This window comes from Monoraphidium neglectum (genome assembly GCF_000611645.1).
Source record: "Monoraphidium neglectum strain SAG 48.87 unplaced genomic scaffold scaffold00172, whole genome shotgun sequence".
In the NCBI taxonomy this organism is placed as follows: domain Eukaryota; kingdom Viridiplantae; phylum Chlorophyta; class Chlorophyceae; order Sphaeropleales; family Selenastraceae; genus Monoraphidium; species Monoraphidium neglectum.
This window is the reverse complement of record NW_014013456.1, coordinates 26,242-37,228: the sequence shown is the minus strand read 5'-3', so window position 1 is coordinate 37,228 and position 10,987 is coordinate 26,242. Positions and strand designations below refer to the sequence as shown.

General features: G+C 65.0%; 4 protein-coding genes across 4 annotated transcripts; 2 read left to right on the top strand and 2 right to left on the bottom strand.

The window, feature by feature from the left end:
• Positions 1–43: 43 nt before the first annotated feature.
• On the top strand, positions 44–364 carry MNEG_1664 (hypothetical protein; the record flags this gene model as incomplete). Its single annotated transcript, XM_014049865.1, has 1 exon — positions 44–364. A coding segment is annotated over one exon (321 nt), but the record flags the coding sequence as incomplete, so codon positions are not given.
• Positions 365–1,339: 975 nt separating this feature from the next.
• On the bottom strand, positions 1,340–3,350 carry MNEG_1663 (hypothetical protein; the record flags this gene model as incomplete). The annotated part of the gene is made up of 3 exons (XM_014049864.1): positions 1,340–2,242; positions 2,483–3,102; positions 3,296–3,350. 3 exons carry the CDS (start codon positions 3,348–3,350, stop codon positions 1,340–1,342), a joined length of 1,578 nt encoding a protein of 525 aa, XP_013905318.1.
• A 689-nt stretch (positions 3,351–4,039) lies between these two features.
• MNEG_1662 (hypothetical protein) lies at positions 4,040–5,643 on the top strand (the record flags this gene model as incomplete). The annotated part of the gene is made up of 2 exons (XM_014049863.1): positions 4,040–4,614; positions 4,818–5,643. 2 exons carry the CDS (start codon positions 4,040–4,042, stop codon positions 5,641–5,643), a joined length of 1,401 nt encoding a protein of 466 aa, XP_013905317.1.
• Positions 5,644–7,439: 1,796 nt separating this feature from the next.
• On the bottom strand, positions 7,440–10,833 carry MNEG_1661 (hypothetical protein; the record flags this gene model as incomplete). The annotated part of the gene is made up of 8 exons (XM_014049862.1): positions 7,440–7,842; positions 8,041–8,242; positions 8,611–8,941; positions 9,209–9,405; positions 9,664–9,730; positions 9,984–10,194; positions 10,419–10,525; positions 10,750–10,833. The coding sequence occupies 8 exons, from the start codon at positions 10,831–10,833 to the stop codon at positions 7,440–7,442; spliced, it is 1,602 nt and encodes a 533-aa protein (XP_013905316.1).
• Between the last annotated feature and the right edge of the window lie 154 nt (positions 10,834–10,987).

Genomic DNA, 10,987 nt, shown 5'->3' with positions numbered 1-10,987 from the left:
GGCATGGGCGCCCGCCGCCGCGGCTGCCGGCGCCGGCCCGCAGCCCGCGCGGGGCGGGCGGTACGCTGACGTGGACGCGTCCCTCCTCGACATGCTGGCCAGGCGGGACGCGGAGGAGGCGCGGGTGCGCGCGGCGCTGGCGGCCTCGCTCGAGGAGGAGCAGCTGCGGAAGGCGCTCGCCGCGTCGATGACCGAGGCCGGCGCGGGCGCCGGCTCCGGCGGGGACGCGGGGCGGCGCGGCGGGGGACGTTCGGAGGGCGGCGGGAGTGCGTCGACAGAGGCGGACGCTGTTGTGGACGTTACTGCGCCGTGGTGGGGCAGGGCGCCGCACGGCGGGGCAGGCGGCGGCGGCGGCAACAGGTAGCGGTGGTCGCGTCTGGGCAGCTGGCGCGAAGCGGCGCGTGGCCGCCAGCCGCGCTCAATACGGCTGGGCGCACCGCTCGCCTGGTAGCGCGGTCGCGGCGTGGGCCTGGCGTACCCCCTCAGGTGCCGCACTGGCCGTGTCACGTGCGACGCGGGCAGCACGGCCTGCCTTTGGGGGCTCTATTGATGTCCTTTTAGGGAGCATAAGCACAGGCCGACAGCTGGTTTTCCATGGATCTGGCCGCGACGGCCGAGCTCCGTTGAGCCGCACATGTGCCAACCAACAAAGCCAGTATCAGCGTTTGTACGCAGGCGTTGAAGCGGCCGTTTCCTTGAGGCCCATTGACTTATCTCTGCCCATCTGTGGGAGCAGCAATTGCCTTCACGACCCACAAACATCCAACGCACTCCGCCAATCATCTATTCGCTTGGCGCGGTCCATTGCCATCCATTCACGCAGCTCACCTCCTGCCTGCGCCGTTGGACCAGGCCGCTTTGACTGCATGCAGTGAATGGGCATGAGCTTAGGCCCTCTTCCGACCCGCATTCACACATTTTTTGTTGGGACTTTTCATCCATTCCAGGTCTACACTATCTCCTTGATCTTCCCTTCTCCTGTATTCCCCAGCAGCCCTTGCCACAAATCAGTCTTGTCGGTTACACGACTGTGCACTTCGTCATGCAGTAATAAGGTACTTACAGATGATGGGTTGTGAATTGATCGATACAAAATTTTTGTTGTGCATTGCAGGGAGATGAGGTGAATTGTGGCAGACCAAGCTTGAAACTTAAGGCATACGCTGAGATGATGTGTTCATGATAAACAGCCAGCTCGTTGATTTTTTAGAATGTGCAGGTGTTCAGAACCGGCAAGCTCAAGACAAAGTTGAAACCAAAATGGTTGCGTGCATGCAACGTGCATATACAAATGCAAGCAAAGGGCAGCGGGGGCCGCGCACAGGATGTGTGTCACGTGTCACATCGCGGCGGCCAGGGTGGGCAGCGTCACCGAGCGGTTGAGGCGACGCACGGGTGCGCCCAGCGGGGGCTTCGCCGACGCCACGATCACCGAGCACGCCTTGTTCAGCAGCCTGCCAGGGAGGAGGTGCGGCGCCCTCTCGGCGGAGGGCATGTCCAGGGCAAACGCGGTCCCGAAGCCCTCCGCGCCGACGGACGGGGCGCGGACAGACAGCGTCTGCGAAATGGGCTCCTCCCAGAACTCCGACGCCAGCTCAGCAGGCGCTGGCGCCGCCTCGGCCGCCGTCGCAAGCCCGCCCGCCGGCCGCGCAGCTGTGAGCGCGAGCTCCTCTACCGTACGCGCGCCGAACCGCTGCGGCGCGTCGCTCGAGGCGACGTCGTGGCCGGCCAGCTTGCCGCCCACGAGGTACTCCCTGCCCATCACGCCCTGCGCCCACGTGATGACCCGGTCCACCCAGGGCGTGGCCACACCCAGGATCTCAGCCACGCCCCGCAGCGGCACCAGGCCGCACGGCAGGTCCTCCGTCAGCAGCCGCGACGAGAAGTCGGGCACCAGGCCGCCGCCGGTGACGGCGGTGTCACCGGGTGCAGCGGGTGACGCGGCCATCGGGTGACGCACGCCGGCGTAGGCGGCGTTGGTCCTCAGCAGGCTCAGCGTGGTCGAGTCATCGTCGACCTGGCCGCGGTACATGCCGGCCAGGGTGCTCCTGGGGTCCGTGATGCCAGCCGGGAAGTTCACGCCGAGAGCTTCGCACAGCGCGCCAACCACGGCGCGCGCGTCGGCGGCCAAGCCGTCGATGGCATCGGCGGCGGTGGGGGTGGCGGCGTGGTAGAACAATGGCGCCTCGGGCAGGGGAGTGCCGTCCCAGTCGGCCCAGGTGCCGTACATGACGCCGGGGTGCTGTGGTGGTTGGGAGCAAGGGGTGTTGAAGCGCGGGACGGTGGTCAGGAGAGGAGCAAGAGCATCTGGTATGCTGCGGTCGCAGGGCTGCTCGCAGGCTGAAGCAACGGAATGCCGGCTGCTTGCAAGCACACAGCAAGCCGCCCCACCCGAACCGGAAGCTGGGCGAGGTGGCAGGAAAAAGCCATCAGTTCAGCAGCGTGAGCCTCCTCGTTTCCTGTTTCCATGTTGTAAGCTCACCACAATGGGGTTCAGCATGAGGCCATAGGGGATGCCCAGCACGCCCTCAAGCGGGGAGTCCTCCAGCTCGAAAGCGGTCCCAGGGAACAGGCTCCCGAGCAGCGGCGGCAGCATCGCCTTCAGCAGGGCAGGCGCGCCCGGCGCTGCCGCAAACGTTAGCGCCGTCTTGGCGCCGCCGACGCGCACGCGGCCGGGGCCGACGAGGCGGCAGGCCCAGGGGAGGGTCTTGGCGGCGGCGTAGACCGGGAGGGGGGCGCCGGGGCCTTGAGCGGCGGCGACGGCGTCCGCGAGCGACATGTAGTTGGCGGGGCCGGTGCCCATTAGCAGCAGGACTAGCTGGTGGGGCCCCAGATGCGGCGCCAGCTCAGCGAGCATACCGGGGATGGCCGGGCCGGGCAGCGACACGACCACGACGTCGGCGCCTGGCGTCACCGACGCCGCGTGGCTGGTGACGCCGGCGACGCGGCCGCGGGCCTCGCCGGCGGGGGAGGAGACGGTGATGTCACCGCCGGCGGCGGCGAGCGCCGCAGCGAGGTCGGCGGCGCGGGCGGCATATCGGGCGCCGAGGAGGACGTTGACTGCGTGGCCTTGGGACGCGAGCAGGCCGGCAGCAGCTTGGGCTGTCGGGTTTGGCGGGACGGGGGAGATTGGGGATGGGCGAGGGGTGGGCTGTCAAGGGATGCACGTGCAACAAGTAGGCAAGCTGCAGCGTGCACGTGGTGATATAAGTACGTGCATGGCCCAACACATTCGTGGGTCGAAAGGAGGTAAAACGTCCTCAGCGTGCGCGACCCCAAACGCGCGCCCTCTCACCTCCGTTGCCGCTGCCGCAGACCACTATGTTCAGACCCTTCAGTGCGGCGGCCATGAAAAGCTCGACGGCGACCCGCAAATAGAGGTTTGAAGGAGGTTTGTATAGATAGGCCGCGCCAACGGCTGGGCAGCGATGAAAGCTGGCTGACCACGGGCCCGATGCAAACGAGTTATAAAGGGTCAGGAAAAGATGCAGAGCTGAGTTGCGCCTGCTCCTTGGGGCTTCGTGCGTTGCTATCAAATGTGAAGGACTGCTGGCTTTCGGCTTGGATGGATTTGTAAGAATGGCTGGGCGTGGTGCGAATTCAGATGCAACCTGGGCTTGAGCAACGTGGATCGGGAGAAAGTGCCCCATGATAATATGTTTGCTGGCAAATGTTTTTGCACCTGCTGTGCAGCTGCTAGGGTCCCCTGCCACCACTCTTGGCCGGGCGGCTGGCCTGCCGGGTGGCCAGGCGGGTGGCCAGCAGCCGAGTGACCGCCGCTGCCGCGCAGGCGACAAATTTGCAATCGAAGTGCAGCATGAGACGCTACGAGTCTCTGTAAGCATTCATTCTCACCTAATCCACCCGCGAACAACGCTAATAGTCCACTCGATAGAAGTCCGACGGCAGCATTGAACTTGGCCCGCGCACAACCGCGGCCAACCTCAAGTACAACTCAACTTTCACCCTGCGATTAGTCTCAACAAGAAAGTAGTTGTCAAACCTGCTCAAGGTCACCCGGCCAGGAGACGCCTTCGCCATGTCGACTGCAGCACAGACTGTCGGCACCAGCGGCCGCGGCGGAGCGAGCAAGCGCGCCGCGCTGGCTGCGGCGGCACAGCTGCGGCAGGTGTCCATGGTCACATGGCTTGCCTACGTCGCCCTCGCCATCTTCGTGCAGCTCAACTGGGGCCTGTTCGGCGTCTGCTCGCGCTACCTGCAAACGACTGCCTCCCGGCCGATCCCGACTATCCAGCTGACGTTCATGGTCAATGCAGTGGCCTTGCCCGGCCTGCTCCTCTTCGTGGCGCTGCCAGACGCGATCGCGGCGCTCTGGCGCTCGCGCGCCGCGCGCCGCGCCGCAGCCGAGCAGCCCAACCCTTCCCCTAGCAGCGGCGGCGGCGACCCCGCGGCCAAGGTGGCCGACGCCGACGGCCTGGTGCTGCCGCTCGCTGCCGCAGACCAGCAGGAGCAGCAGCGGCAGCGCGACCTTCGCGCCGCACGGCGCGCACGGCTGACGTCCCTCGCGGCCGCGGCCGGCATCGGCGCCGTCGTGGCGACGCAGGCTCTGACGCTGATCTACGCCTCGCGCCTCACCCGCGCATACCTCGTCCAGTGAGCCCCCTGCCGCGCGCTTTCACCGCCTCTGCTCGCCTGCATGCCCATGCTCTGCGCTTCCGCATGCTCTGCGGCCCCATACGCCTATCCCCGGCGCCAGCCTATGCTTGCACAGTAGCTTTCAACCCCTGCCGCGCGCTCCAAACCAGCACCCAACCAACCTGACGCACCCCATTCCCCGCCACCCCCAACTGCCCCAGGTTGGTCTTCATGCTCACCCCCCTGGTCACCGCCATCGCCAACAAGCTGCTCTTCCGCCAGAACGCGCCCCGTGCCCTGCCGATTGCGCTCTTCTTCGCAGTGGCCGGGTCCGTCATGGTCATCGTCGGCAACTGGCTCTCCTCCAACCAGGCCGCCGCCGCCGGCTCCGCGCGACACACGGCCGTGGGGCTCGCGCTGGCGACCGTGTCCATGTTCCTGCTGGCCGCCTACCTACTACTGCTGCAGGCGACCCAGAAGCTCACCACTGGCCGCCAGGTCATGTGGGCCAACGTGACCGTCGCCGTCGTCGTGTTTGGTCCCCTCGGGGCGGCCCTGGAGGGCGCCGACTGGGCCTGGGTCGCGGCGCTGCGGCCCGCGGACTGGGCGGTCCTATTTTTCGCCGGGTTCTTCATCAACGCGCTCAACACAATTTGGACCCAGTCCTGCAGCCGCGTGCTGGGCGCCGCGGTCGTCGCGCTCTTCATCAGCTGCCGCCTCGTGTCGTCGCTGGTGGGGTCCATCATTCTGCTCAGGGAGATCCCCGGGTCCCCCCTGACGTGGGCGGGCTTCGGCGTCGTCATCGCCGCCATGAGCGGGTTCATGGTGCTGCAGTACCTCCAAGGCCGCCGCGCGGAGGCGGCTGTCGCCGACGAGGCGGGCGCTGCGGCCGAGCAGGGGAGTTGCGAGGGCTCGCCTCCTATGACCCGCGCTGGGGAGCGTGGCGCGGGTGGCGCGGCGGCGGCAGCAGGGGCGGCAGGCTCGTCTGGCCCCGAGGTGCGCCAGGAGGGCCAGCGCACATCGGCTAAAGGGGAGCTGCCTGTGTAGCGGCACATTTGTGCAAGCGCAGGCTTTGCAGGGCTGACACTTTGAACACAATTTTGAAACCAGAAGACTTGGTGAAGAATCTATCAACACATGAGTCGAATTTGTATGCCGCCATCTGTCTGCAACTAAAGCCGCATTTGCGTGCCCACACCTGTTTCCACATGCATCCTGTAAGTACACATTCTTGCGAGTATGTCATATTCTTGCGCTCACAAATTTCTGTGTCTGTGTTGGCCCACTTCACGTGGAGCCAAGTCTGTGCACGTGCGCTCACACATACCACACACGCACTGGCGTGACACGCGCGCGCGCACTTCCACAAAGGTTTTGTGGTGAAGTGAGGTGCGTTCGTTGACATGTGTGCATGCACTCACTCAGCTGCACGTGATATATGTCTTCTATTCACATACACCACTGCACCACACTGGTTGCCAATGGATGAAGGTACAATGGACAGCTTTTGGGTGGGGCCCCTTGTGGTTCCACCTGTGGCGCAGGCACAGTTTTGAGGCTTTTGATCGCTTTTTCGGTCTTCTGACCGTCACCGCCACACAAGCTTGTGAGTATGTGCCGCAGGCCGTGTTTATTGGGCGCCTGGCCAGGCGCGCTGATTATTACCTACAGAAACATCCTGCTGATCTCATACCTGCAATGCGCTGTGTGCAGCCTGCTGGCAGGGCGGGCTGGGCTATGCATCGCGGCGGGCTGCACACATATGCAATAGGTACCTGGAACCACCGGGCAGATATGTGCGCTACTCGAATTGCCATCCGTGCCGTGAGCCTGAATGCATGTATATCATGTATGCTGTGGGCGGGCGCGCGTGCCAGAGGTGGCAGTGGGCTGATGGGGCGTGCTTCCACCAGCGCGCATACGAACGGAGTCCGCGACGCGCCTGTCACACTATTGGGCACCCTGCACAGCTTGGATCAAGAGCTCTTACGAGTTTGATTAGAAGGCGGGCAGCCCTATCAGCACGGCCAACCTCTAGTTGGCAGGAGCCTCAGTAAAATTGACAGTAAAGGGCGTTGAATAGCGGGGGTGTGGGATGGGCAGAGGAGTCCAGTAAGCATGGAATCGCTCAACCAGCCATCGATTTGGTCACCTTGGCACACACTTGGTTGTTCGTATCTGTTTGCCGTTGCCAAAGGCACGCGCCTGTGCAACGAAATGTTGCCACATCAATGCAGCAAGACACGTGTGCTACTGGCAGGGTTACCCCCTGCAGTTGAAGTTCCTTGTCCATCTTCACACCTGGACCCCTGAGTGACTTGCTTTTGAAAACCGTGTGTTGCTATGGCTGCGGCCGCTGCTTGCTGACGCGCACGCAGACTCTAATGTCAAGCGTTACAAGCAACTCCAGGGCCAGAAGAGGGTGATCAGACAGATGCAGTACGAGGCTCACAAGGCTATTGCGGCCACAAGCAGTGTCATGCACTTCAGTAATAGCGGCCAAAGCCACTACAAACGCTTGCAAGAAGCCGCAGCCCCGGCTACGCCACGCCTTGGCACCGGTAGATGACACATCAACTGTGGGCTGCATGCATGTCTGGCCTGCCAGTGCAGGCGACTGCCTGCGGGTGCAATGATCAACTTACAAGCAGGTAGCTGCTGTATTGTACATTAAGGATTGTGCAAGGGTGTTGTGCAATCTGGCGGCCATCCACCAGGGAGACCACGCAAGCCTGCAGCCAGTTGCAGCTCTGCATGATGACACCTGGAAACCCAGCCAAAACCAGTCCTCAAGCATGGCGCGACGCCGCTGTCCGGTCCATGCGCAAAGCTGCCACCAACCATCAGGGCAGCGCGCCGCAGTCGCACGCCGCCTCAGCATCAGACCGTGAGAAGCGCTCTGACCGTGCGCGCGCAGCAATCATGTCCTCCACCAGAGCCGTCTGCCCACCAGCCACCAGCCGGCACAGCGCCCCGAAGACAACCCCCTCCCTGCCCCCATAGAAAGTGGCCCCCGCAAACAGCCGCGCCGACGCAAGCTCCGCCGCGCCGACGCCCCCGGCCACGGCGCCCGCGGCCGCGCCGGCAGCGGCCGCGCCGCACGCCAGCAGCGGCGCCGCCTCTCCGCGCTCGAAGGCGCGCTGCACGAACGGCACGGACAGGAGCGAGGCGGGGGGGCGGGCGGCGCGCCGCATCTCCCGCAGGATGGCGTCGGCCTCGCGCTCCGACAACAGCACCAGGTCGCCACTGCAGGGTGGGGGCCCACGCCAGAGGGGCAGGTGACAACGGGGTCGAACTTGCATCAGAACAGCGCCCATATGTGTCGTTTTGAGGGGGCTTTAAACTGGAGAATGCATGCAGGGCATGCATGGCAGGTGGGCAACGACGTACTCAATAGCCAAAGCACGCCTGCCACGCCCAGACGCGAACCAGGGAGCAGCGCACCTCTGGAGGGCGAGCGCGGACTCTGGCGGCCGCAGGTACCCGTTCGCCGCGCCGCCCGGCGCCAGGTCAGCGGCCCTGAGGAAGTTGCGCGTGCACCACACGCGCCCCGACCACGGCAGGCCGGCCAGCTCACGCGGGGCCAGGGCCAGCGTCCCCGCGATCGCGTCGGGCAGCCGCTCCAGGCCCGCCGCGGCGCGCAGGTCTGAGGCGGCGCGGGCGGCGGGCGCAGCAGAGTAGTTCCAGTCGGACTCTGGCAGGGCGCGGTGCGAGGGCTCCTCGCGCTCCTCCTCCTCTTCTTCCTCCTCCTCGACAGCCAGCTCTGATGCGGCATAGGGAAAGCAGGGCGTCCGCAATCCATGAGGTGGAAATGAGCTCGAAAGTGCCGCCAGCAAAGTGAGTCAGTTGGTGGGGTGGGCCAGCTGAGCCGTGCCAGGGCGAATGTGCATGGCAAGATGAGGCATGAGCCGCCCGGGCAGGCAGCAAGGTGTAAGCATGAGGTGTTGCGTGCACGAAGGTAGTGGGCGCGCAATGACAACAAGCAAGGCCGTTCCGCTGACGGGCTGGACCTACCTCTCTCGACCTCCTCCTCCGCACCGCCGTCGGCCAGGCCCCGCAGCGACGACAGCACCTCCATCCCCTCCCCCATGAGGGCGCCGCGCCTCTCCACCTCCGACAGCACAGCCCGCGCCGCCGCGTCCGTGTCCGCCGCCGCAGGCGTCCCGTCGCCGTCCTGCACGCGGCGGCCGCGCTCGCGCTCGGCGGCGGCGTGCCGCGTCCGTCGCTGCACGATGGAGGGCGCGGGCTGGCGGCGGCGGCCGTCGCTGTAAAAGTCTTGGAGCTCCAGCAGCTCTGGCTGCAGGGCCCTTTCGGGGGCGCCCAGCGTGAGAGCGTAGTGGGAGCCCTGGTGCAGGATTGATTTTGGGATTTTGGAGGGGGGGGGGCGATCAGGTTTGGGTGGGGGACGAGAGGAAATACTATGCGCCAGGCCTGTATGTAGAAGCGCAGGCGGCATGCGGCAGAGATGGATACGCAGATCAATCCTGCACAGACGTTTTGCGTACAGGCACCCCGGCACTCGACAGCGACATTGCCGCCGCGCGCGCCGCGGTGCCTGGGTGTGCGAGAACTCTGCCTTTTGCGGCGCATCATCAAAACAGCTCAGCGTCACCTGCTCCGCCCACTCCAGAACGCCGGCCTGGTTGGCCTGCACGGTGTTCAGCATAACCCACTCCATCACATGCACGGCGCCCAACGCCGCGGGAGGGTCCAGGCCGCAGGTGGCGCGGATCTTGGCGGCGACGTCTGGGGGCGCTGCGTAGCGCACAGACTGCGTGCCGTGCATCAGCCGGCGCAGGCGGCCGGCGCCTGCGGGCGTTGTTTGGGAGCAGGGCTGAGCGGGTTGGGCCCGATGCGACCGGCGCCAGCCTCAGCGTTGGTCGCGGGCAGGCTTGCTGCCGATTGTTCGCTTGACCTGGAGTCTGCATATGAATCAGCTGCAGGTTTCCAAAAACATACACGGACAATCCCACCTATCTACTGCCCCTCCGCCACCTGCAGGGGCCTCTGATTGATAGTACTGTCTCCTTGAGCACACCCACTGCCAATCCTCCCAGTTTGGCTCACCCTGCATCAGCTTGTCCTTGCACAGCCCGGGCCCCAGCGTGACAAGGCCCACCGCGTCAGGCCGCAGCTGCGGCGCACAGGCGGGCGAGGGCAGGAGGTCGTTCAGGCTGAGCCACAACAAACAACAGTACGCTGTTCATCATGGCGCACAGCATTCTCTCAAACACATACAGACTGACTCATATGCGCAAGCTCTGTCTACAGGCATGCACGTGCGCACGCAGGCACTGACGCACATACGCGTGCGCACACAGGGACACACAGACACACTCACACGCACATGCGCACCCACATGCACACACAAATACACGTGCACATACCTTCAGGTCGGCGCCACGGCACCTGGCATCATCGTAAATCACAAATGTCTCCGCCTCTGGCAGCGGCGACTCATGCCGCGCGAGCCTCCGCCCTGCGACGTCGGCCACCAGCCAGCAGCGGTGGCGATCATCGAAGTATGTGACGCCTCGGAAGCGGGCCCCCACGAGGCCATTGTCCTGCAGGAGCTTGAACACGTGCTTGACGATCTCCCTGTTTGAGGGACGCGAGTGCGGCAGAGATCACAGCGTGCAGTACATCGGACAGCGCAGGACAGGGGACAGAGAGGTCCTGTCCAGCAGAGCAGCAGTGGCAAGCTGAGCAGCAGCAACAAGCGAAGTCAGGCCAAGCACTGATCAAAGCACGGGGGGATGCGCGCATATCTGAGCTGCGGTGGCGATAGCCGGGCCCGCAGGGCGCAACTGCCGTCCGCTCACTGCATGGAGACGCCCGCAGAGGCGAGCAGCGCCCCGGTGTCGAGCAGCGCGTCAAAGGGCCCAGAGGCCGCCACAGACAGCAGCGCCGCCCACATGGGCTCGCCGTCCTGGGGTTTGGGAAGTGATAGAAATCAGCATGCGCAGGGATCGGAGTAGAGAATAGGCGAAGGAGAGTCCTTCAGACAAGTCATCCACGCGCGAACTTTAGGTGGCCACAGGTCCCTGGCACCACCACGGCGGGCTGCGCACGCGCGCACGCTGTGCCGGGCCGTCCCAGAGCGCTGTTTTGAATAACGCCCATAACCCACTGGCAGCTGGCCTGGGAGCGCACCTCTTGCGCGAGCTCTGTCACGGCCCCCTCCTGCAGGGGCTGCCTCAGCAGCAGGTCCAGCATCTTGCCGTCAGTCGCGCGCATCTCAGCCGCACCCGGCGCAGGGACACCCTGCTGGCAGGAGGTTTCGTCAGGCGGAGGGGTTTTCCGCGTGTCAAGCCAAGGGGTGTGCACGTGTAACGGACAGAAGCATGAGATTGGTCGCCGCGCGATGGGGGCTACGAGGCGCTGGAATACA